At 42.3% G+C, this 25,042-nt stretch overlaps 1 protein-coding gene across 5 annotated transcripts; it reads left to right on the plus strand.

The window, feature by feature from the left end:
* Positions 1 to 1,890: 1,890 nt before the first annotated feature.
* LOC117644953 lies at positions 1,891 to 24,312 on the plus strand. 5 transcript variants are annotated; one of them, XR_004587684.1, is made up of 12 exons: positions 1,891 to 2,042; positions 7,185 to 7,288; positions 11,093 to 11,167; positions 14,395 to 14,599; positions 14,721 to 14,934; positions 15,179 to 15,289; positions 17,104 to 17,477; positions 21,211 to 21,418; positions 21,958 to 21,995; positions 23,236 to 23,307; positions 23,466 to 23,536; positions 23,789 to 24,312. XR_004587684.1 is itself a non-coding variant. In XM_034384778.1 (11 exons), exons 2-10 carry the CDS (start codon positions 7,247 to 7,249, stop codon positions 23,262 to 23,264), a joined length of 1,296 nt encoding a protein of 431 aa, XP_034240669.1. In that variant the 5' UTR covers positions 1,891 to 2,042; positions 7,185 to 7,246; the 3' UTR covers positions 23,265 to 23,307; positions 23,466 to 23,611. The 5 variants fall into 5 exon arrangements, 4 of the variants coding, with proteins under 4 accessions (XP_034240669.1, XP_034240672.1, XP_034240671.1 ...); XM_034384778.1 differs by lacking the exon at positions 23,789 to 24,312 and having other exon boundaries at positions 23,466 to 23,611; XM_034384779.1 differs by lacking the exons at positions 1,891 to 2,042; positions 23,789 to 24,312 and adding an exon at positions 7,085 to 7,107 and having other exon boundaries at positions 23,466 to 23,611.
* The last annotated feature ends 730 nt before the right edge of the window (positions 24,313 to 25,042 follow it).

Here is a 25,042-nt window from a genome sequence, read left to right on the forward strand (position 1 = left end):
AGCAAAAATGTTTAGGAGATAGGGCAAGGCTACGTTCGTTCCGTGGCGCTTCGCTCGCGCTGATGGCTAGCAGTGAGAGAAGGGTTAGTCGGGGAACGGATGCTCCACGAAATCGATTAGTGTCAACGCGCATGGTCAACAATTTTTGAAGTCTCTTGGGACACGACTGTTCCGGCGGAGAGTCACGTCTCAGGGCGGCTGGTCCGTCGTAGACAGATGTCCCCGCGCCTCCTAATAATAACCTCATCATGAAGATTTCTTCAATGCCGTTAGAGTTATTTTCAATTTAACTAATCTCCGTTTTCGCCAGAGCTAAATTTACCCAGCTAATAATTTTTAGCTGTGTGGCTAAAAATTTAGCTGGGCGTACACAGCTAGATAAATCAGCACTGGTGCTAACTTTTAAGCTCTGAGGCGATTTATTTTTTTGCGTGATTTGGCCGCCTCCGCCGGTCTTCTGGCCCACTGTGGGTCGGCGCGGCCCGGCGTGGCCGAGCGCTGGGCGACGCGCCGGAGTGAGGCGAGCGAAGTGTTGCGGTGCGGCCGGGCGCGGGGCCGCACGCTGGGGCGGGGTGAGAAGTGTTGCTGCGCTGCCGGGCGCCGGAGCGAGGTAAGGAGTGTTGAGTGTTGCGGCGCGGTCGGGCGCGGGAGCGCCGGCCGGGAGGTGCTGTGGAGGGGGCAGGCTACTTTTATTTTACGCACTTACACTGACAGAAATTTTGACGTAAATTAGCGACAAAAAAGTCGCTAATTTTCATAGCGACGGAAGTCGTTCTTAAACGACTTCGTCGTAACTGAACGACTAGAAGGTCATTTCTCTACGACAATGTCGTAAACGCGATTACATATTTTAAAATCTGATACTCCCGAAAAGTTGGTAAAAAGCTACAATTTTGTTCGCTTATATACGATTTGTGTCGTTCATTTACGATTCATAACACAAATTTACGACAAGAGTCGTAAATGTACGACATATTCCATGAATAAATTACGATCGTTCGTAAACTTACGATTAAGTCGTAAATTTACGACTTGATTCGTTTTAAAACGGAACGTCTCGCTATCAAAATTATCGACAATTATGTCGTATATTTACGACTCGGGTCGTAACAAAAAATGTCGTTTAAAAGCAACATAATTGTTCTACAAAATCTCGTAAATTAACGATTATTTTAACAGTGTACGCATCTACGCATTTATTCTACTACTGAAGAAGCCAAAACTTGAAGCTGAGTCCAAGGCATGTGCCTTCCAATGTCAATAAAGCAGCCATAAATTACAACTTTCAAAACTTGGAAAGCGAATTAATGTTTATCGGGCGCTACCACAAGAAGAAATACTTCCACTTCCCGATTCAAACTTTAAAAGATTTACAATAATGATGATAGTTTAGAAAGCCACTTTCATTTTGACCATATGGAATGTTAACTTGTAATTTGTAACTTGAGTCAAGTTTTGACTTCATCTAGTGTGAAGGCCAGTGGCCAGTGCCGACTCCCGGCTCCATGTGTCCTGTTGTTTCTTTACAAAACCCGTCGCACATTTGTCTCTGGGGGGTGAGTGAAGTGACGTCACAGCTCTGTCGTGAATTCCGAACTGCACCCTACTACGTAATATAAAAATATATAATAAAACCACAACAAAAGTACACAAGTTACTGCAAATATTTTATCAGGAATTTATTGTTGTACAAAGTACAATGGAACCGGCATGACGAGTGCTGGTCACTACAGGCCTCGTTGTGGTTTGTACAATTCTCGTTGTACTTAATACAATCAGTGTTGTACTTTTATTGTACCGTTATCGTTGTACTTTTGTTGTACTATTCACACTTTTTCTTGCAGTGGAGTGTGACCGCCACCCTCCTCGTGCACGTGCTGCACGTGACTGCATCCGTAGAGCCTAATCAAAGCGAACTGTACAACAGTGACGCCGCGACCTTGAAGCGCACTGTCGTAGTGCGAATGTCGGATATGCAAGGCAGTGCAGTGCAGCTGTAGCCGCGGCCTCGTTTGGCCACGTCCACAATTTCTGTCGCTCAGGTTTGTAAAAGATCTATATACAATCTTGAGCTGTCTTTTCTGTTTTTTTTTTATTTTTCTCAAATTCGCGGTAGAACTCGGTCCTGTACTCTCAGCACGTTACTGACTTTTTTCTCATTTTATCAGTACTTATGCAAGTACTTTGTGCAACCATAATACGTACTTTTCCTTTTTTAAAGAACTACTTAGAAAATATTAAGCTATGTACTGAAATTTTTGTTTAGTATAATTTTACAAACGAAATTGGTCACACTTACTTAGAAAATACTAAGTATTATTGCTGTTTATACGAGTACGTAATTAATGAGGAAAAAGTCAGTAACGTGCTGAGAGTGTGGTTTTCCCAGGACCGTCTTGATTTCTCCTGTACTAAATGCCTAGGAAAACCAGGACGGTTCACTGTTAAAACTAAGGCGTACTATTACGCCCTTCGTGAAGCGTACAGCCAGTACGCCCTTCTTCAAGCGTACAAGAGTTCATGTGCTCCTTTCCTCCTATCTAAATGAATGGGGGAATTGCCTTAAAGCGTAGTTGTACGCTTCAAGAAGGGCGCACAGTCTTGAAGCGTAGTTGTACGCTTGAATGAAGCGTACAACTACGCTTTAGTTTTACCAGTGTTCTACGAAAACCAGGACCGAGTATTACCGTGTTCGAATGAATGAATCAACATATTAATCAACTTATTTGGTAACTTCGCAACTTTTTTGGCATAACACTACGGCGATTTTGATAACCCGAACGCGCGATGTGCGCAGATACTGCACGCGCTCGCTGCACGGCGTCAACTGCTTGTTAGTATACTTAACCTGCCGGTTTAGAAAACAAGAGGAATGTTGAAACTGTAAACAGGAAATATTATTTTGAAATCTTAATCTTTTCATTCCCTGTTATTTCTCCTCTGTAGTCGTAAACAAAAAAAGTTTCAATTAATTCCTGTTGCTTCAGCTTCCAGTTGAAAAGAACCAGATGTTAGAAAAACTGTTAAGGATCTAAGCTTTGCATAACCCTGTACACTCTCAGCACGTTACTGACCTTTTTCTCATTAATTACACACTCGTATAAGCAACAATAATACTTAGTATTTTCTAAGTAACTAGGACTAATTGCCTTTGTAAAATTCTATTCAAAACTAAATTGTCAGGAAAATAATGTCCCTAAGCAGTTCTTAAAAAAAGGTAAAGTACGTATTATGGTTGCACAAATTACTTGCATAAAGTAGTGACAAAATATGCAAAACAGTCAGTAACTTGCCAAGAGTGTACACCTTCTCAGTTTTCATTACTTTTAAAGACCAGTCATCCTGTTTCCTTGTTTTCATTGTCCCGTGTCTGCAACACAAATGGTGAATTCTAATTCTTTTCATATTTCGCAAATTCGGTTGATAGCGTAATCTTGCGGGGGGGGGGGGGTGATAAGGAAGATCGGTTGGAGCAACCGAAGCGCATGATGGGAGATCTGGTGCGTCGTTATTCCCCTACTTTCGACTGCACGACTTCAGGATAGCACTCAAAACATTCGGTTCCTTTTGCTGATTTCAAACGTGACCTCGGTTTTGCGATGGAACGGCTCCTTCACCACACTATCGGACGCCTTTTTAACATGGTATCTCAAAAGATTTTTCAGCGCCTAATACATGGTTTTTCTGGAAATTTCCCTCTTATCCGCCAGCGCCTCTGCGCTCCCCGGCCCAAACGTGGGGGCTGGTATCCCTACACTTCTTTGTACCACACCTGATCACATGATGATAGAGTGAGACGGCTGTCACCAACCTCCATAAATGGTAAAAAAATCTCATTCAACGAACGTTAATGAAAGCAGATGATACTCGTTTGGTTTTCTTATACGGGGTAGTATGCGGGCTCATTCCAAAGATAGTGTTTAAAATTGTGTATGAAACAAAATACTTAGACCAATTGAATACATAGACCCGAGCGAGCTGGCCGGTGTTGGTAGTAGCCATGCCGAGCTGTGGCCTGCACCGCCCGCCGCCGAGCCCGAGCGCCCCGGGCCGAATCGGGAGGCATTGTTGCGCGATATTCCGCGCCGAGTCAGGCGGGGAGGTATTGTCAATGTTGCGCGCAGGCCGTCGCGCGCGAGGAAGGGGTGCCATTGTTAACGCCCGGTGCCGCTGGCGCTGTACCGGGGAGGTATTGTCGAATTCCGCGCAGGCTGCGCCTCTGAGGCGGTGACACCGCCAGACACACGCACCAGCCCGCCCCGGCAGCCAGCCCCTATCATATTGTTAGGATACGCGCTTGGTTTTTGGACTTGAGAGTAAAAGCACGCTGACCTTCATGTGTATAGTAGTTTTAAGTGTGTTTCAAGTGCGAAGGTATCATCTGCTAAAAAAAGGGCAAAAATGCCGATTTTTAGCTTAAATAAGAAAAGTCTGACTCTCACATGTGCGGTGCCCGGGGGGTCCATATAGCTGAAAACGTTGGTTTTTGTGTTCGTAATGACAATCCAACCATGCAACGGTCTCCCCGACCGCCTCAGACCGTTTCCGAGGCCCAAAATCAGATAAAACGCAACACGGTAAAGACGCAACCGGGTTTTCCCAGAAAGCCAATGATGAAGGTATAGGCCATTTCCAGGGAGTTCCTTCGGAAAACCAGGAACCGTTTTTACCGTGTAAAAATAGCCGCTTTTAGACATAAAACGTTCGATAATGCGGTGAAGGAGCGGTCCTAGCTCAAAAACCGAGGTCACTAATAAAACCAGCACAAAAAAAAACGAAACTTATGAGTGCTATCGTAAGTCGTCCAGCGGTCCTTCGCTGCAGCCGCGCAGGCCATGGCGACGGATTGGCCCGGTCTCTTAGCATGCATCTCGGCTATGCTCTGTCGATTGAATCAAACCGTTGACTACTCTGCAAACTGAAGTGTGTACATAGTACACTCTTATTAGAGCATACTTCCAAGTACACTCTTATTTACAGCATACTTGCTAGGCACACGCTAAAAAAGAGTGTGCCTGGCAAGTACACGCCAAATAAGTGTGTACCTTCCATGTACACGCTAAAATACACTCGATAAGTCCTATCTAAAAGCATGGGCCAGTTTAAGTGTACTTGCCAGGTACACTCTTATTTAGCGTGTACATGCAATGTACACTCTATTTTAGTGTGTACCTAGCAGGTATGCTGTAAATAAGTGTGTACTTGGAAGTATGCTCTAATAAGAGTGTACTATGTACACACTTCAGTTTGCAGAGTAAGTCTGATAACATGGGGAGGGAGCAGGTGGAAAATCTTGAAAACATGTGGACGACCCCAAAGGGCACCGAATGATTCACACCCTGGCGTGAAACATTGTTTAAGCCCTGAAGGGCACACTGTCGGAAAACTCCGTAAAAATACGGAAATCTAACGGAGACTGTCCATTTTTTTAACGGAGATCTCGGTTTTTTTGAATGATGGATTTTCTCCGTAAAAATATGGAAGTTATGTATAGAAATGAAATAGAAGCCTTACTTATCAAAAAGAACAGACTAATTCACGTTATCGATGGGTTGGGTGACCAACTGATTAGGTTTTCCAAGAGTACGCCTTCCCTAAAGCGACCTCGCCTTTGGGTTTCCGTCCATTTATCCGATCCTAATGGCATGTGGTCAAGTGGATCCTCAAACTGTTTTGGAGAAAATCACTTTCATCTTAACATCGAAGGTGGAAGGAGGGAAGTAAACCGTTAAAATGCGTTCATTTCTGCAAAAATGCGGTTCATCTCCGTTAAAATACGGAAAATCTCCGTAAAAATATGGAAAATTTACGGAGCCTCTATTCCCAAAATTAGAGTAACTTTCTCCGTAAATTTACGGACTTTTTTCTGACAGTGCATGGTTTTTATGCCTTTGTTTCACCACTATTATTTCTGAGGCGATAGGCATTTGCAGTTAAACTGTTTGTAAGTTCCGTCAAGCGTAGTTTCCGTCTTATTTTCAGTAAATTTCGTCATATTACATAGGGGGAGAAAACTTAAGTCAACTTGTAGCTCACCCACGCTCAGATTGTCTTCCTGGGGTTCAATTGACGCCATCTCAGCTGAATTCAGGTCGAACAAGCAAGATTGATTTTGCTCTGACTTTCTAACGTGGCTAAAACGGCATCTACGCACGGAACCACCCGCCGACTTCGGCACTGTCTCAAAAGACCATTTGGAGCAACACTTAGGTTCATCTCGTTGTTTGGATTGTTGTGGAGCATGAAGATGGTGATCGTGGCGTTTGTATAACAAGTAAAAATTATCATGATGTAGGTAAAAAGATGTGTTTTAGTGCCTGTCGAAATCACCCCAGGATGGCGAAGTCACCTCTGTTCACTGCGACAAAAGATCACGGTAAATCCTGTACTGATTACTCCAGACTTCACGGTACTTTTCTTAACAGGCAATACCGTGTTTTTTTTTTACAGGCAATACCGTGGTTTTTTTTTTACAGGCAATACCGTACTTTTTTTAACAGGGAACACCGTACTTTTTTTTTTACAGAGAGTCCCGTACTTTTTTAACCGGCAATCCCGTACTTTTCATACCTATCAAACATTGCTTTAATTTTTTTAGACGGTCGGACCCTCGTTTTTAAGATCCTGATGTACGTCACTGCTGGAGTCGGACTCCTGGACCCCCCTTCCGACCACTCGTTGAAAAGGCCTTGACGAGACCTATCGAAAGGTGCAATAAAATTTTTCAGTCGGTCGACCCCCTTTTTTCAAGATCCTGATGTGGACGGGAGCGGCCTTTGTTGAGACCAGATCTGGTCCTTCCTACGGCATGGACTGTTCGGAAGAACGGTAACTACTGTTAAGAAACTACGGAATATTTTGTAAAACAATTACGGTAAATGCTGTAGACTGTACGTACGGTGGATACTGGCTTTTGAAGTACGGTAAAGTTTGGCAAAAAAATTATCCAGGATTTGCCGTCATTTTTTCTCAGAGTGATTTACGATACTAACTAAATACCTACAAAATCTGATTCAATCAGGAACCGGGTTTAAAAAAAAATTGGTGCAGAACCAGGCCACAGTGGCCATCTTTAATAGTCCATATTTTTTTGTGAGTTCAAATTAGGTATGTTACGCACTGAATAACGAATTTCTTCACCACTACATGTCATCTGCTAATTTTTCAAGATCTGTTGTTGTCAGGACGTGCCCCACACCAAGGCAGTTTCTGGACACCGTCATAACTCATCAATACAGGTTGAAGTATGTCATCGCTACCAGCAGAACGGACACGCACTGAGACATCGGTAAGAATAATATATGTAGGACGTATGGTGGTCGTGTGATTATACACTGCGGACCCATCCTTGTTATCGTTACTTACACCGTTAACGTCAATTCAAGATAAGGTTACTACAACCACAATTACCACAAGTAACGGTAATGCCTAACGTTAAGAAAGTAACGCTCTGCTGCAGACCCAATTGAGTGTGTGCGTAGGGGGGAGCATTCAATTAGCACTTCTGAAAACCAAAAGAAAACCACCAAGTTTGCATGGCCAAAATCATAGATCGAAATTCGCTGCGACAAGATCCATTCACTGGTAGCCAACGAATGTGACATTACATTCGTTTGCACGTTAAATCTTTAATCTCAGTTAAAACGTGACAAACATTGAAAATTTACAGTGAAACGAATGTGACACACCGCACTGCTTTGTGTCATTACTTCGGGTTCGGGTGTGGCACGAAATCAGCGAGCGACTGTCACATGGTTCCCGATACATGTTGTGTCAAATCCAAACGAATGTAACACCGTCACGTTCGTTTGCACGTGACATGCCTGAATTATCACGTTCGTTTGAATGTGACACGGGGAACCGAAAAGAAATCAAATCAGCAAAATTTGTTTGCACTGCAAACCAAAGTGCGAATAGTGCAACAAAAGTACGACGAAAACTGTAAAAAAAGTACAAACAGGATTGTACAAAGAACAACGAGGCCTCAACTGGACTGCACTCGTCATGCAGGTTCAATTGTACTTTGTAAAACAATGGTCGTGCTTTGAAAGTTCAATCTATTCCTGAGATTCCTGACAAAAAAAATTCACAGTTATTCTTGTAGATTTGTTGTGGTTTCTTTCTAGCAGAGTGTGACTTGGAGATGCTCCTATGTAACGCGCACGGTAATTACGGCAACGTTTCTTCCCATGAGCACGCGCACGGGAAAGCGCTTTGTTTAACGCCGAAAGAGGAGCAGAACAGGGGGCGGCCTAGTATAGGAAGCGCGTGAAGCCATGCGCGAGCAAGGCGCAGGGGTTACTTATTTTGCTTCTATTGTAAGATCTAGCCCGTTGATTGCAAACCGCTTTGCACAGATCAAAAGAGCACAAAATTTGGGGTGCATTAGGCCTAGTTGACTGCCCGATACTTCCAATTCAACCGAACACTAGGGCGGAATCATTTATCAACATGGCGCATTCGAGTTTTTTCCTTAATTTTATGATTTTTCGTGTTTTTTGGTGTTTTTACTGCACCTTAAGACTAGGTAAGGGGGGAGTTTCGAGTTCAAGAAAAGCAATTAGCCTAATGCACCCTAAATTTCAAGCCCTTTCCATCGGTGCAAAGCGTTTTGAAAAACAGTGTCTAGTTTTCGTAATCTCGAACAAGTGCGGCACCTCTGCACTGACGGCGCGAGCATCGCCTCACGCTCTCCCTTGGCCGTTGCCACCCCCTGAGCAGAAGGGTAGCTTGCTTCGTTCAAGCTTTACATTTACGCCTCACTACTATATCGAATGTTTTACTGACGTGTTTTTGGCCCGTCCCGTTTATTAGGGGTTCCCAAGAACCCCTATTGTCCGAGGTCCGTGGATTCTCCCCCCCCCCCTCTCCGATTTTCAAATAAACAACGCTAAACTATTTCAACCATGGAAAAAACGAAAATTCAAATTTTTTTCGAAAATTCATCGTGGGAATTTTCCGTAAACTAGAAAAACATAAATTTGCAACAATCGAAAACGAGAACCGTTAATGATATGAAAAAATGGTTCAAATAAAAAATGTGCCACTTCTCAAAACTAAACCTCCTGGCTCATCAAAGTAACAAGAAATCGCCTGTGTTCTGAGCAAATGGTTAAAACATGAAAAAAAATCTCCATGGCAACGCCATGGTCCCATCGTGCCACCCGTCAAAATTTAAATTTCGCCGATAAAAAAATTCAAAACGCCGTGAAATTCGAAAATGCTAATGCCAACGCATTGCACGGTGTCCCGACGTTGGAACATCTTTAAAGTCTGTCACTAGTAAAAAGTTCGTAGCAGAAATGACGCATCAAATTAATTTTCGTGGGTTGGCACCGATTTTCTTGCCGTCTGCGCCCTTTCGAAAATCGCGAGGCTGAAAAAACGAGTTGGCGCGCATTGAAACTGCCCCTCCATTGTTGCTGAGGTTGGATTGTTTGGCATGCTTTTAAAGGCTGCGGTTGTCTTGTCATGTTTTCCTCAATTCTGTAGAACAGTTCTTACTCACTACGTAAAAGCAGCACGATGGTTGCTTTGACAAACTTTACAAACTCGGGAGGGGTGATTTCGGAACGCGGGTGACTTTCGTTTGGCGAACATGAGCACTGTAAGTCGCGAGATGGAGTGAGGTGGTCATGGTGTTAACTGAATCAGGTTTGACCAGAACTCCTTTTCTATTGGTTGGTTTGAATTTAGCGCATGCGCACTTTGAAATTTTTGGATTTTCTCATAATCATTGAACAGTTGGCACTGCCACGGTCCAATACGTGGCTATTTCAAAATAACCAAATGTGAAAATGGGAACACCGTGCAATGCGATTAGCATTGGAATTTTTTTTTTTTGTAAAAAAATGACGGATGGACGGGCATAGAGTATGATGCTTGCTGTGCGTGTGCGTCCGTCCGTCCGTCCGTCCGAGGACTTCCCGTGGTCCGATCTTGACCAAATTTGGTATGCAGCCTCGTTGGGTGACCCTAAGAACCGCCCGGTGGCAGCAAATCCGATCCGAGCACCGGGGGGCGCTGCTGCAGGTGCATCATGGTCATGGTCTACATGGGGTCGAGGAGGATTTCGGCAACGGATACAGCTAGAAGGGCATGTAGGGGTATTTTTGGAATCAGGGCGACGAGACAAGTCAACGGTGCTGGTTTCGAGCGAATCAAAGCAGTTTGGACCGGGGCTCAAATCCCAGTGGGGTATATTTGAAACATTCTTTTTATTCAAGTTTTCGCATTGTTTCAGGGATCCTTAACTTACCTCATAAGGGCATCATAACGTTATCATAAGAGTTAAAGTTATTACCCTTAACCTGTAACATCTTTTCAAAAGGGTAAGTTTTTTTTTTTTTTTGTGTCTCGAGTTTTTGTGGATATACTTTTGGAAGTACTTTCAAAAGTCCGTACCCTTAACCTGTAGCGAACATTGTCTTATGTTACGTTATGAAAGCAGTGTTAGTTAAATGTTAAGTTAAGGTAAGGATCCCTGCATTGTTTATGATGTTTTTGAGTGCACTGATGACGAAAATAACATCTTATTTGACCCCAGCGCAGGGATCAAATCTCGTTGGAGTTAAACAAAGGCGAAATTTGCACACTTTTTGATGTACGGGACGGGCCAAAGTTGCCGATGTGTATCGCTACTTTTCCTGTTATTATAGTGTCAAATCAAATGCACGAAAAAAAGAATACTCAGTGAGTCCAACAGATATCTAGTTAGCCCAACCGATGCCGCGGTTGAACTAAGTTATTATCGTTCTAGTAACGAAAATCTCGTTAGACGAGCCGAAAAGTTCGTTGCCTCAACGAATCCATCGTTGCAGTAGCGAACTAGCTTTGGACGTGCCAAGCCAAACGAACCGGTCCGCTGACGTGAGGAGACGATCAATTTATTCCTGCAACGAACTTTCCGCTCATCTCACAAGTTTTCGTTCTTCGAACGAAAACATCTTAGTTGGGCTAAACACCATCGACGAATCTGTTCGACCAACTAATATTTTTTTCCGTGTGCAACTGAGCCTGTCCCTTTACTGCTGATCAATAAATTTGAGCTGTCTCATTGCAGCTATAAAACATACAACCTCTTGTTCCTTAGAGTTCTGCAACTGTACATTACGCCAGCATCAATGATGGACGATTGTTTGAAGACTTATCGAGGAAGAATGCTGAAGTAAGTTCCCAAATGAAAGAGCATTGAGCAGGTTTATTTCAGAGTAGGCTTAAGGGGGACCCTGGTGAAAAAATCGCCAAAATTCCAAAAAATTGTATTTTCAAAGTTCATAGATAAAAATGTGCATAGAAGGTTTCAGATTCAACAGGTTGAACACCTTTAAGCTAAGTGGGTAGTTTCTTTATCATTTGGAAGGAAATAGCATTGAGATCAGTTGTCGTTGGCTTCTACGCTCAACTTCACAGCTTTGCTCAGTCGACAAAAAATTTTGTCATAGAAAGACTTCCTGCGTTCCTGGTTGACACCTACATGAGTCGTCTTGCATGGACTCTATTCATTGATGACTTGTCGACAAATTTTAGTGACGGAATCTTGATATTAGCCCTACCTTTTTTAAACACACCTAAAAGTTTATAAAAAGGGAAAAAATAACTTTTTTTTAGTGTTAAAATTTGAAAACTCATATATCAGGACAGAAGTTGAATTTGAAAATTCCGCCACTAAAATCTCTTCTATACGTCTTAAGGATAACCCAAAAAAATTTTCGACCTTTCGTCCCAATGAAAGACGCAGGAAGATTTTTCCCCAACGCTCCAAGAAACACTAAAAAGCCACTTTTCTCAGAGACCGTTCAACATTTTGGATTGAATTTTGTTTTGGGAACTCACCATAATGAACCTAATAATTAAGCAAAGTTTCAACTTCCTGGGATTATTTTGAAGCCTACTTGAAAGTTTCACCAGGGTCCCCCCTTAATCGTAGGAGAGGCAGGTTGTACTAGCTACCTGTAATCGGCAGAGCGATGATGCAGACGCTTATTCTTACCACTTTCGCATACTTTGTTCAATTCTGTTCCACTTCCGCTTCAGCCCTTCTCCGATACCCTTAATGAACGGGGAACTCAATTTGACCATCAATGACTTTCTGGCAAAAAATTTCTGCTTCTCGTAAGACTTACCTTCACACTAAATGTTATGTACAATTTTGTACGAGACATCACAGTTTTTTGTGCACACGAAATTTTCGTACAATTTTTGTACGAAAAACTGCACATTTTTCGCCATTTTTGTACAAAATTGCACAAAATTTTGTACAAATTTGTACGAAAAGTTCGTGTGCACAAAAAAACTGTATGTCTCATACAAAATTGGTATAAAAGCATTTAGTGTGTTGTAAGTCCTAATTCACTGAGAATGAAAGAGTCACGTCCGTTGCCCTGCGTGACAAGTCGGTGGTGACTTAGTTTTGAACAGTCAGAAACTCGTCGCCAAAACTCGTAAACGAGTAACGAACACTTGGAGGTCATCATGGTGGCCCCGGAAGGACGTCATCGGGGACCTCACAACATAAGCGTTGACTTGGGCAAGAAACCGCCTGTTACCAAATTACGGCTGATGAGTTTTTCCTCATCCGTAATTGGGCACACTGTTAAAAAAATTCTGAAAATTCAGACCAATTTTGTCAGACTTAGCGGTCTGAATCTGTAAATCAGACTAAATTCTGAAAAATCAGAGTTTTTGTCTTAGTTCTTAAACGCTTTGTCTGAAAGCTTGGTTCAGACTCGAAGTGTCTTAATATTTGTACTCATTCTCAAAATTCATATGAACTTGCGTCAGACTTCCCAGACCTCAAGAGTCTGAATTTCGGATTCAGACTACTTTCTGAAATATGTTCAAACATAAGAGAAAATTGGACAACTTTCTTCCAACCTAACATTGGGTTAACTCACAATCAGTCTTACATTCAATTTAATCCGACTCCGTTTCGGGGACTTCAGACAAAACGAAAGCATTTTTCTCTCCGCTAGGTGGCGCCAGTGTCGGTAAAGAGCCTGCTGTTGTTAAAAACGTTTTATTCTGTTAAATTTTTAATATTTTTAACCCGAAATGGCCATTACTCCATTGGCTATGACGAAACACACGCTCCCATACCAAATTTATATCTGTAGCAAACGCGCGAGTTTAACAATTGACATTTGAAGTTACCTCTCGCGGTTGGCTCCGTGCCGTCGTTCCCTAGGGTGCGTCATGCCAGCTCCAGATGAGTGCAGGGAAGAGTCCCACATCGGGGACATTGCCCTACACTCAATTTTTTACGTAGACGGTTCCTTGGAGTACGTCTCTCCTTTGAGGTTCGGATGCGAACATTATCATTTCACCGAGTTACGGGAAAATTTCCTGCTGCCACTTTCAGACAAAACAATCTACAGGGTGAGTTTTCTCAATGTGTCAATAATTTGTAGGTAGTTTGGGCACCCCAAGGGGATCATTTTCTACCAATGAACTAGTGGGCGCAAACGTCTAGGTACGGAGATAATTGGTGTTTTGTAATTGACCTTCGCGCCTGCGAGGTAGGCACCCGCTGCCACTGATGGGCGCAGGACCTCACGTGGGGGTGTCGCGGGTCTAGGAGGGGTGCTTCGAGTCTCGAAGGGGTGCGGCGGACCTTGCAAATGTCTTTTGGGAGGGGTTGCCGCGGGTCTCAAGGGGCTGTCATGGTGGCCCCCGTTACAGTGGATCTCACGGCTGTCTTTGCGAGGGTGGCAGGATTCCACGGATACTTCCGCGAGGTAAGTGGCACTCCCGCGAGTACTGCTAGTCCCACGACACCCCCTCGACAGGTCCTGCCACACTCAGTGGCACCGGGTGCCTACCTTGTAGGCGCAAAATCCAAATTCAAAACACCAATTATCTCCGTATCTAGACGTTTGCGCCCACTAGTTCATTGGTGAAAAATGGTCCCCTAGGGATGCCCAAACTGCCTGCAAATTATTGACACATTGAGAAAACTCACCCTGTAGTAATTGAGACAATTTTGTCTGAATTTTTCAGACTACGACCTGTCTGAAAGGTTAAGACTTGTGTAAGTCTGAAAATTTCAGACCAGGATTTAGTCTGAATTTTCAGTAGGATGTTCTGCATATTTACTTCAGTCAAAAAAGTCTGAACTTTCAGCAAAATTTTTTAACAGTGCAGCAAAGTTGAATCACCCGATTGAGGGGTGATGGTGACTCATGCATTGTCAGTGAAATGTTAGGATTTTTTAAATAGTATGAATAATCAGTCAGTATGATTTCACAAATTCGAAGTCAGTAACCGGATAACGAATCGCAAAGCCATTCTGAATACCCTAATTCGATGCAGAAATACTGAGGATGACATTAAGTCCAAGAGTTCCAAAATGTGTCTCAAATTTTGAGGTCGTTCTTGTAACTGGTTTCATTCCAGGATTGGCATTCTTACTTCATGGCACTTGCATGTCTTCTCTCTACGCGCAGTAGGGATCCCAAATGGAAAGTAGGTGCATGCATTGTGAATAAAGAAGGGCACATCGTTGGGCAAGGATACAATGGAATGCTCAATAATGCCCCGGAAAATACATTTCCCTGGGGCAAAGAGTCTACGAGCAACCTGGAAACCAAGACTCTTTTTGGTACGTAACACATCGTGAAGCCCTTCTCTAGAATGTGGGAGAAGCAGAATGATTAGAAAGTTTATATGAAACCTTAAAGCAAATGTGTTTAATCATTATTTCTTTTGTGTCGTTCTCTCAGTCTGTCATGCAGAAATGAATGCCATTGCATTTTCCAACTTAACGGATTTTGATGGATGCACCATGTATGTGTCTACATTCCCCTGCATACAGTGTGCTATGAGAATAAAAGCAGTAGGCATATCCCATGTCTACTACTTGGACGTGCAAAGCAACGAAGGAAGAGAAACGGAAATAAAGAATGCAGAAAGCATTCTGACAGGTCTGATACGCTGGTAGGTTCAAGCATGATTGACTAGGTGTTTGGCTAGGCCTCACGAATGCCTGTTTTTTTACAGAGCAAGGGAGCTTGTTGGAGTCCATGCTTGATGATGAGTTTTTTTAAATTGTTTTTTGTTTGACCGGAAAGGTCTCTGGCGGGCCAAATATCGTTCCGTGCCGCGTACAGTTAGAGCGAGACGACCAACTTGCAAAATGGAATAGCTTGGTATCTTATCTTTATTTTCCTATTATGAACAGGACTGATATTCGATCATCGGTGACATTTGACTTCACACAGTGTGAAATATTCAAAAAGGGAGCAGCCCGTCTTCCGAACAGGGAACCACAAGGTGGCGTCAAGAAAATAACGTGAGTTCACGATTCACTTTCCGCAGTTTCCATTGATGGCTCACGACTCATTTGCCTCTTTTAAAGAAAGGTAGCACCGATTGTTTCATGGCGCAGATTCTTATTCTTATTTCTTGATTGTAGTACACTGGTAAATTTAAAGCGTTGTTCAACGCTTCATTAAAGCGTACAACTACGCTTCACGGTGATACCCCCCATGCATTACGCGGAAAAAAGGAATTCGTTGACGTAACGAAAATGTGCGTTGATTCCGTGATAACCGAAAAAATTTGTTGGAGTTACGAAAACTTTGTTTGAGTAACGAAATTTTTGTTGGTAAAACTGACAATCTGTCAGCGCAACCAAAAGATCCGCCAAAGCAACACAGTCATGATTTTGTCTCTCCAACTAACTGTCTTGCTCCACCAACGAATTGTTCGTCTTAACAACAAATTATTCTTTACGCGCACAAACTTTTCGTAACTTAAACAATTTTTTTTCGGTTATCACGGAATCAACGTACTTTTTCGCTGGGTCAACGAATTCCTTTTTTCCGTGTAAGATAAGAGGAAAAGAGCGGATGAGCTCTTGTACGCTTCAATATAAGAAGGGCGTAGACTGTGCGTTTCACGAAAGGTGTCATACTACGCCTTAGTTTTACCAGGGTAATTTGGAAAGGGCTGAAGCTAATTAGTTCGTAACAATAGACTAGGAAAAAATCGCGATGCGGGTGATTAGTTGTACTTCAACACGATCCCCGCATTTTTGTTCATGGAGGGAGTATTAGGCCTTTTTCGCAAAGGCGGTTGGCCTTCAGCTGAACCAGGTTCGGCCGGAAGCCCCATCTATCGGTCAGCGCATGCGTAGTTTTAAGTGTTTAAATCCACCGTTTTGCTTTTCTTTTCTTTCTAAGGGGGGACCCTGGTGAAAAATCGCCAAAATTCCAAAAAATAGTATTTTCAAAGTTCATAAATAAAAATGTGCATGGAAGGTTTGAAATTCAACAGGTTGAACACCTTTAAGCTAAGTGGGTAGTTTCATTATCATTTGGAAGGAAATAACATTGAGATCAGTTGTCGTTGGCTTCTACGCTCAACTTCACAGCTTTGCTCAGTCGATCATGGGTTACGCTACTTTTGTGCTAAACTTTTCTTCTAATAAGCGTAAGTTGTAGTAATTTAGCACAAAAGTAGCGTAACCCATGAATGGGAATTGGCTGAAGTTGACGTATTGGGGCTCAAAACCTTTCTTTATAGTCACTTATAACAGGGAAAAGTAGACATAAGGCCTGGGACAAGTTACACAAAATTTCTTAATTTTTTTCTAAAAACTTGCATTTTGGCTAATTTTTTTACCTAAAAACTTCAAAGTCCGATACCTCAGGAACTATTCGAGATAATAAAAAAAAAATTGCACAGTTATCAAGTACATACTACCAAGCTGCAAAATTGGAGCCCAATCGGAGTCATGGACACTTCGACGTGTGTTGAATCGGAAAGAATTACACTGAGAATTCAAACGCTATGAGTATAGCGTCAATTGGTGCAATGCAAAAGCATTGCACATAAAGTGCAATGCCCCCCAATTCCCATGCATTAGTATAGGGTATTTTCGGGACGCATTGCACGTAAGGTGCAATATGGCTATGGCATTGCTCATATGGTGCGATATGTCAGCTGCATTGCACCATACGTGCTATACTCATAGCGTTTGGAATCTCAGTGTACCCATATGCCTTTCAATGCTTAAAAATTTGCGTATGGCAGGGAAAATTATTTGTTTATTTTTTAAGCCAATATTACATTTTATGTATATTATATACGCCACAACTCTAGGTTTGAAGTTGGAGACCTGACCACGGAAAAAGAAGTTGAAGAACTGATCTCGAAAAAGGAAGTTGAAGAACTGATCTCGAAAATGAAAGTTATAGTCTCGAAAAAGGAAGGAGAACTGATCTCGAAAAAGGAAGTTGAAGAACTGATCCCGAAAATGAAAGTTAAAGATTTGATCTCGAAAAAAGAAGTTGAAGAACCGATCTCGAAAAAGAAAGTGGACAGGATGAAATGGGAACACCTGTTCTTCGCCATCTGCCTGATCGAAGCTCAAAAGAGCGATGAAACAAAAAAACTCGGTGCTTGCGTCGTAAATGAGGACAACCACATCGTCGGGTGGGGGCACAATCGCAGAGCTGGCAGTGAGCCTGAAACAGGTCAGTGCTTTTTAATTGCTTTGCAAATGTCTCACACTGTTTGTCGTGAACCAAAATGTGTCACGCTTATAAGAGTGAACCATGTTTGTCACACGCTTGCACGCTTAAAACCATACAAAGTGTTTTCAGCATATGCACACAAAGCACAACAAAGCATACAATGCACGCTTAAAACTTAAAACCATACAAAGTATTTTCAGCGTATGCATACAAAGTGCAAACTAATTTATTTTGTTAAACGAAGACGTATTTCGTAAAATACGAAGTTTTTTCTGTGTAACCTAATGTATGCTCAATGTACTTTGTCAGAACAAGCTGCTTTTCTTTGTAAGGCCTAAAATAGTTTGTTAGGTTTTCAGAGTGTACAATTGTAAAACCACACTGTGAAAATTTGTTGTGACTTTATTACAAATTGATGACATTTTCATCAAAGCTCCTATACTAATTGCATGGGCGTGACAACAATGCCATCAATTGTTTTGATGACATCCTTGTAAGGAAAATTAGCCTTGAAATTGTCATGAAGTGACAACTCATATTTTCACGTTGCACCGATGCACAGACGCTATTGCCCCCTCCCCCCCCCTTGGGGTGGTCCAAAAAAAAATGAAGTTGCTCGGATCGTCCAACGCCGCCCGAATTTGGATTCTACATCGAAAAAAATGAAATACGCGTTTTTTCACTGTGGCAAAAAGCTACGGAAAATTCTGTAAACAGCTTGTGGTAATTCTCCGTAGGCCCCTTATCAATATTCTCCGTAGGCTCTTACAGTATTTTCTGTAGGCCCGCACAGTATTCTCCGTAGGACCGCACAGTGATCTCCGTAGGACTATACAGTCTTCGAGGTCCTACGGAGAAGACTGTGCGGGTTTACAGAGAATACTGTGCGGCCCTACGGAGAATACTGTAAGAGCCTACCGAGAATATTGATAAGAGGGCTACGGAGAATTCTGGCAAAAAAATTAACAGGATTTTCCGTACCTTTTTGCCACAGTGTTCCTTTTTCGAAAAGATGTTTTTTAGGACCTCCTCAAAGCCCTCAAAGTTTTTAACAGTGCTATTAATAGGAAAAAATCGAAACTTGGTCATTTTTTGACCGATTTTCAAAAACGAAACGGGGATTTGTTCGTTTTTGAATGCTTATTACGAAAAAAAAATATGCCCAACCCTCTATTTGGTTTGCCTTACTTTCAGGGGCAAAAAATGACTAAATTTCGGCCCAAATTGACAAGAGTTTCAGTTTGTAGGCCGCTACAGCCACTCCAAGTCCACCCTGTCAGCATAGCGGGGTGCCCCCACCACTAGGCAAGCCCCATGAACAGAAATAAGATGCCAATTGCAATTTGGCTACCTCACAGGGGCATCAAATTGTGGATTTTTTCGAAAATCTATCAATAGTGGTGTCTCTTGGGGCCTCTGGGCACGCAAGGCCACAAGAAAAGCCATCAAAATGAAGGGATTTTCTAAATTTTAACGTTTTTCTGGTCCTGAGAGGTAGGCATGAGGTGCTCAACAGTCAATTCCTATTGTTTGTTCTTATCACGTAGTGCGGGTACCGAACCGGGTGAAAGGGTGCCCATCTGAGGCCCCAAGAGACACCACTATTGATAGATTTTCGAAAAAATCCACAATTTGATGCCCCTGTGAGGTAGGCAAATTGCACTCGGCATCTCATTTCTGTTCATGGGGCTTGCCTTGTGGTGGGGGCACCCCGCCATGCTGACAGGGTGGACTTGGAGTGGCTGTAGCGGCCTACAAACTGAAACTCTTGCCAATTTGGGCCGAAATTTAGTCATTTTTTGCCCCTGAAAGTAAGGCAAACCAAATAGAGGGTTGGGCATATTTTTTTTCGTAATAAGCATTCAAAAACGAACAAATCCCCGTTTCGTTTTTGAAAATCGGTCAAAAAATGACCAAGTTTCGATTTTTTCCTATTAATAGCACTGTTAAAAACTTTGAGGGCTTTGAGGAGGTCCTAAAAATCATCTTTTCGAAAAAGGAAAAAACGCGTATTTCATTTTTTTCGATGTAGAATCCAAATTCGGGCGGCGTTGGACGATCCGAGCAACTTCATTTTTTTTTGGACCGCCCTACCCCCCCCCCCCCCCCCCCGGCAAGAAGATCTACACTCTCAGCACGTTAGTTACTTTTTATTCATTATGTATTCGTACAAGCAACAATAATACCTGGTATTTTCTTGGTAAGTATGACTCACTTCCTCTGTAAAATTATGTACAAAACTAAATTGTCAGTCCAGTATTTAAGATTTCTTAAGTTGTTCTTTAAAAAAGGAAAAGTACGTAATTATGGTTGCTCAAATTACTTGCATATTACTGACAAAATGAGCAAAAAGTCAGTAATGTGCTGAGAGTGTAAATAACTCGCTTTAGACTACCACCAAGCCTCCTAAATGAACATAATCCCTATAGTGGGATACGCCGGAACGGCCAGCGCGTGGGCATTTGGCGACTTACATAATGGTCTCTAAGACTTCTTGGAGACCATGCCCGTAGACAGTGTTTCGTTATCGCTTGCAAGCGATGGCTCATGCTCCCTCCCGCCAAAAGCCCTTTAAATTACTATCTGACGCATGAACAAAAATACGCGGGACGGGCCAAAAATAAGTCCTGCTTGGTTTGTGGCGGGGCGTTGAGCCGTCGATTAGGGCCTCGCGGACGGGCCTGGCACGTATAAGTGATCCAGGAAGCGGAAGAAGGGAATAATTGGACCTATCTCCAAATTGGGTTTTTATCTTTTTTTGTGCCTCAGGATGGTTTTCATCGTTACATCAAATTGTTGGACCCAGGTCTTACCAGATTAGGAGAGAAGCCATATGAAAAAGATGGATAGAACTCAACTTGACCCCTTTTACGGTCTAAATTTCATTGGAAAATGGAGGTAACTCAACATGGCAAATCCACATGACTCCGTTGCACTAAATGGCAAAACGAGATAGATAACTCAACTTGCGTCTTTATGAATCTAATGTATAATCAACTCAACTTTACTCCCCATCTCTAGGTAACTCCAAAAATAACCCACCGAAATAAAGACTTTACGCAGACCTCAGTTCCACTTCTATTGCCTCTAAATTCCACCTCGTTTCGGAGAACTAAGTAAACATGGTTCCGTAGTCCATTCCAACGTAAAAATACAAATCACAGAAACCGTCTACAGAGAAACGTTGCACTTTTGAAAATTTTCAGTTATCTTTTTTTTTTTTTTTTTTTTTTTTGACAAAAATGCAACTTTATCATTTATCTTCACACCTTCACGTAAACATTTACCACCGGCACACAAAGCAGAGCGTCTTGATTTTGTTTTAATCAGATTTGATCCTTAGTAAAACCTAGACACAGAATAGACGCGCGGCATGACGAAATAGACACAGAATAGCTAGTATTATCGGTATTATTGATGTCGTGTACGGAGTATTATTGAAGTCAGTAGCCCCTTGATTAAAAATATGGGAGGGTTTCAGCTATTCTCTTATGTTTTAGTTCTTTATTTCAGGAGGCTGGACTACAAACCTGTCTGCTTAGTACACACTTACAAATGCATACTTGGCCAAGTAAACACTTACAATGCCTATACTTAGCATAGAGTTGTGCGGCGTCAAAAGCATGCGTTTGTAAGTGTGTACTTGGCGAAGTATGCATTTTTAAGTGTGTACGAAGTATACAGTTAGGTTTGTAGTGTAGTCTAACAAGCTAAAATACTTCCCTTTTTATAGAAGTTCACGCCGAAATGATAGCAGTACTGCGCGCTGGCCCCGCCTTGAAGAACGCAACTTTGTACACATTGCAACACCCTTGCAACGAGTGCGCCAAAAGCATGATTCAAAAAGGAGTAGGAAAGGTTATCTACCTAATGAAACCGCAGCCTACGGACACGTACAAATCTGCGGAATGGATGTTCAGAGAGATGGGGGTATTCACCAGGTATGACTAAGACCAGCTTTGTTTCATGAGCATCCTCTTGCATTCGTACTACTTGAAATTAACCTCCTTCATTGACCGAGGCGTCGCACAATGGGCGGAAAGACCACCACGAGATTAAGACCTTACGAAGTATTTTGAACATAGTAAGGTACCGTAAAACGCGGAAATATGAGACAAATTTCAAGTTTTTTTTTGTGAATTTTACCCTTTTGATTTCAATTTGAGGTGCTGAGGTGTTAATCACAGGTTCATTGACCCTTTGGCTACACTCCCACCAAATTTCGGATTTTTTTTGTGCATAGTAGGGACCTTACATCAGCGCTTCGACTGTCGTCCCATATTTCCCTGCAATGTGGGGTAGCTACTTGAAAAAAAAAATGCCGAAGTCTTTTAATGAAGACCCACCAACCAGTTCAATATTGAAAAATTGTTGATTAATGACTACATTCACGAAATCTCTTTCGTTCACGAGGAGACTTTGTTGGAATTCAACTTTACAATGTCTCTACGCTACTTGCCTATCTCTTATTCTATTTCAGGTTTTTTAACCTAACTGGACCGACTGGCGCCAAAAACGGTAAGTGGACTCTAGCCCGTTGTCAGATTCGTAATAATTCTGTGTTACTAGCTTACCTTCTGGGGTATAACCTTTTTTAACAGTGCAGATACTACTTTTTAGCACCCGTACGGTGTGCTGAAAACCTTCTCTCAGGATACAAAATAAACACTTCACGTTTTTCTCAAAGTGAACTAGACCTGTGCAGTGCGCCAACGATAGAGCGCACTGAGAATCCAAACGATTTTCCCTCTCATTCCAGGAACGTGAGATCACGTTCAAATGAATGTGGCCAAATGTCACGTTCGTTTGAGCATTGTGTCACATTCGTTTGAACGTGATGTCACGTTCCCGGAATGAGTGTTGGTGCAATTCGTTCGAGGACGTTTTCAATGCACCAATTGGTGAGGGACGCATCACATTAAATTACAATATACAGTTTTGTTTGTAAACACTGCAAAACCATGGTTAAGTTTGCTTGCCACAAATTTGGCAAGCCGTTTTGAATGCCAAAATTTGTCAAGCTTCGACCTGAAATCCTTAAAAGCTTGCCAAATTATGGCAAGCTGACGAGTGGATCTGGGCCAAGCTTGCCAAATTTTGGCAAGCTGGGGAGTTGATTAGGGCCAAGCTTGCCAATTTTTGGCAAAACGGCTTGCCAAACTTGTGGCAAGCAAACTTTGCAGTGTAACTTAGCAAGAAATTGAGCATGCATTATAAACTGCACGAATTTGAGCGTAAGCACGAAAGTGTGCCTTGTTGCGTGTGAATTTGTGTATTTCCCGCCCTTATGTTTGATTTCGTGCAAACGCAACGGTGCGATATCTAAATGCATTGCACCGCACGTGCTAGGGCTATAGCTTTTGGAATCGCAGTGCGGCAAATGCTCAAAATTTGTCCTTGGCATCTCGCCGAGGGGCAAACTGCTTCGAAAAATTGTGTGAGCCGTTATTTTAAATTCAAGTTATTTCAAAGCTTATTTCATGGGAATAGTGCCTACACCGAAATTCAAGTTGTTTCACGCATCACCCGCCTCTGCTCTCTTAAAAGCCTACGAATCATTTGCTCGTATAACGAAGGATTTTGCTTCACAAAGCGAAGAAATTTTTCGTAGGTTTTACAACGCCTTTATTTTCCTCGTATTCCGAAGCGACTCTTCGTAGAGGTTTTACTGTTTGGCAAGCCTTGAGTTCGCTGCGAGCAAGCTTGGTAGGAGCTATCGGAGCTGCTTGGCCTTTCATGCCCGAATTTCTTTCGACAGAGAGCGTGGAGGTCACTTTTAAGGATTAATGCGGCAAGGTTGGCGGATGCGTGCTGAGTGATCAGATAAAAGGTGAGAAAAAGAACAGACAAAATAAGGACTTCATGTGCAAAGGGCGATTATGAATGAAGTTTAGTAGTTTGCCTCGAAACGTATATCTTTTCCAAACATTAATATTTTCATAGGTTGAAAAACTTCACAAACCTTTACATAACGTTTTCTTTTCACAGGCTCCTTGAAAGGGCAAGAAGTCTGCTGAAGACAAAGAAGACGAAGCTCTTTCTGTATTCAACCATCGGACGTACTCTACAAACTCAAGTGTGTACATAGTACACTCCACCTGGAGTAAACATGCATGTACGTGTACTTCAACCTGGAGTGTACTTGGCATGTACACTCCAGGTTGGCGTGTACCTTCAGGTACACTGTTGCTGGCTCCCTGCTGCAGGTATGAGCCACCTGGCATGTACTTAGCAAGTACACGCCAACCTGGAGTGTACATGCCAAGTACACTCCAGGTGGAGGGTACTATGTACACACTTGAGTTTGTAGAGTAGGCATCCCGTTCACGTATAGAAAAACACATCTAAAGCAGGGATCCTTGACATAAGATCTTACTTTCACAGCTTTCCTAACGTAACATATAAGACAACGTTCGTTAACGGTTAAGGGTATGAAACTGTTGCAAGCACTTCCAATGACAAAGTCGATGAACTAGAAACATAACCTAAGAGTTGTAACTTTTGCGCTTCCGACAACAATACCCTGTGGAAGTTACAGATCCCTGATACGAAGATGAAATTATCTATTTTTTTCCAAGGATACTTATTTGACGTGTTTGAGAAATCCCAGTTTTTTTCTTAAAAAATCATGAGTTTTTCCCTTTAAGTTCTTAGTAGTTTAGAATATGTGCATAGCTTTGGGTATCTGCTTCACACCTAGTTGTCTCACAGAAGCGCTTGGATGTTAACGATGCAACTGCTCTCTCGCAAATGTTGGATATGTGACGAGCAGCAAAGGTTGCTATCGAAATGTTTGCTTGCTTTGCAATTCAAATTATAGAAATTTTATCAAAAATTATGGTTTTCTTTGACTGAAACCTCACCGTAACGATATCTCAGTAGTTATGGGATACACACAGAAATTCAAACGAAAACAGCATAGTACCCTGTCCTCATGTACCTTACGTGCCGCGACGCCGTCAAACTTAAAACCATAAAAAAATGCAAGCCCGCTCAAAAAAACGAACAAATCGAGAAAAAAAGACGCGTTGGAAAGGAAATGTTGTTCTGCCCTTATTCATTGATTCCGTTCAACGGGTACATACACGTCAGTGTTCAGGTGGACTTGCTCACAATCCATGTTGAAAAGAAAATGTGCGACTTTTCGATTGCAAGAGCCCGTCTTCCTCGAAATGTTGTGGTAATGGTTTCAGTTTACATTTATATCTTTGTTCGCTCACTTTTGCTCAGAACGGCTCAGAATACGATTTCCCATCGCCTCGGCTAGGGTCAGTTGGGGTACTTATGGGACACGGGATAAAAATGGGACAGCTGATTCTTAGTCAAGATTTGACATTTTTGAACGCATGACATACTAAATGTGACGTTTTTATTGGTTTTGCTACGGCACATTTGTTACGGCACAAGTTCTAAAATCTCGATTCTTGACTAAAATTCAGCTGTCCCATTTTTAGCCCGTGTCCCATAATTACCCCAACTGACCCTACACATTATATATGTTGTGAGGTATGATCACTCCCGCTTGCCAATAAGTACAGCGAACGTTCTCAGAAGCTCAGGCAGAA

This window comes from Thrips palmi, unplaced genomic scaffold (genome assembly GCF_012932325.1).
Source record: "Thrips palmi isolate BJ-2018 unplaced genomic scaffold, TpBJ-2018v1 HiC_scaffold_18, whole genome shotgun sequence".
Lineage (NCBI taxonomy): Eukaryota > Metazoa > Arthropoda > Insecta > Thysanoptera > Thripidae > Thrips > Thrips palmi.

Coding starts and splice junctions, on each gene's coding strand:
- LOC117644953 (XM_034384778.1), top strand. CDS start 7,247: ATGTCATCGCTACCAGCAGAACGGACACGCACTGAGACATCG. Junction 7,289..11,092: donor GGACACGCACTGAGACATCG/GTAAGAATAATA, acceptor CTTGTTCCTTAG/AGTTCTGCAACTGTACATTA. Junction 15,290..17,103: donor GGTGGCGTCAAGAAAATAAC/GTGAGTTCACGA, acceptor CCACAACTCTAG/GTTTGAAGTTGGAGACCTGA.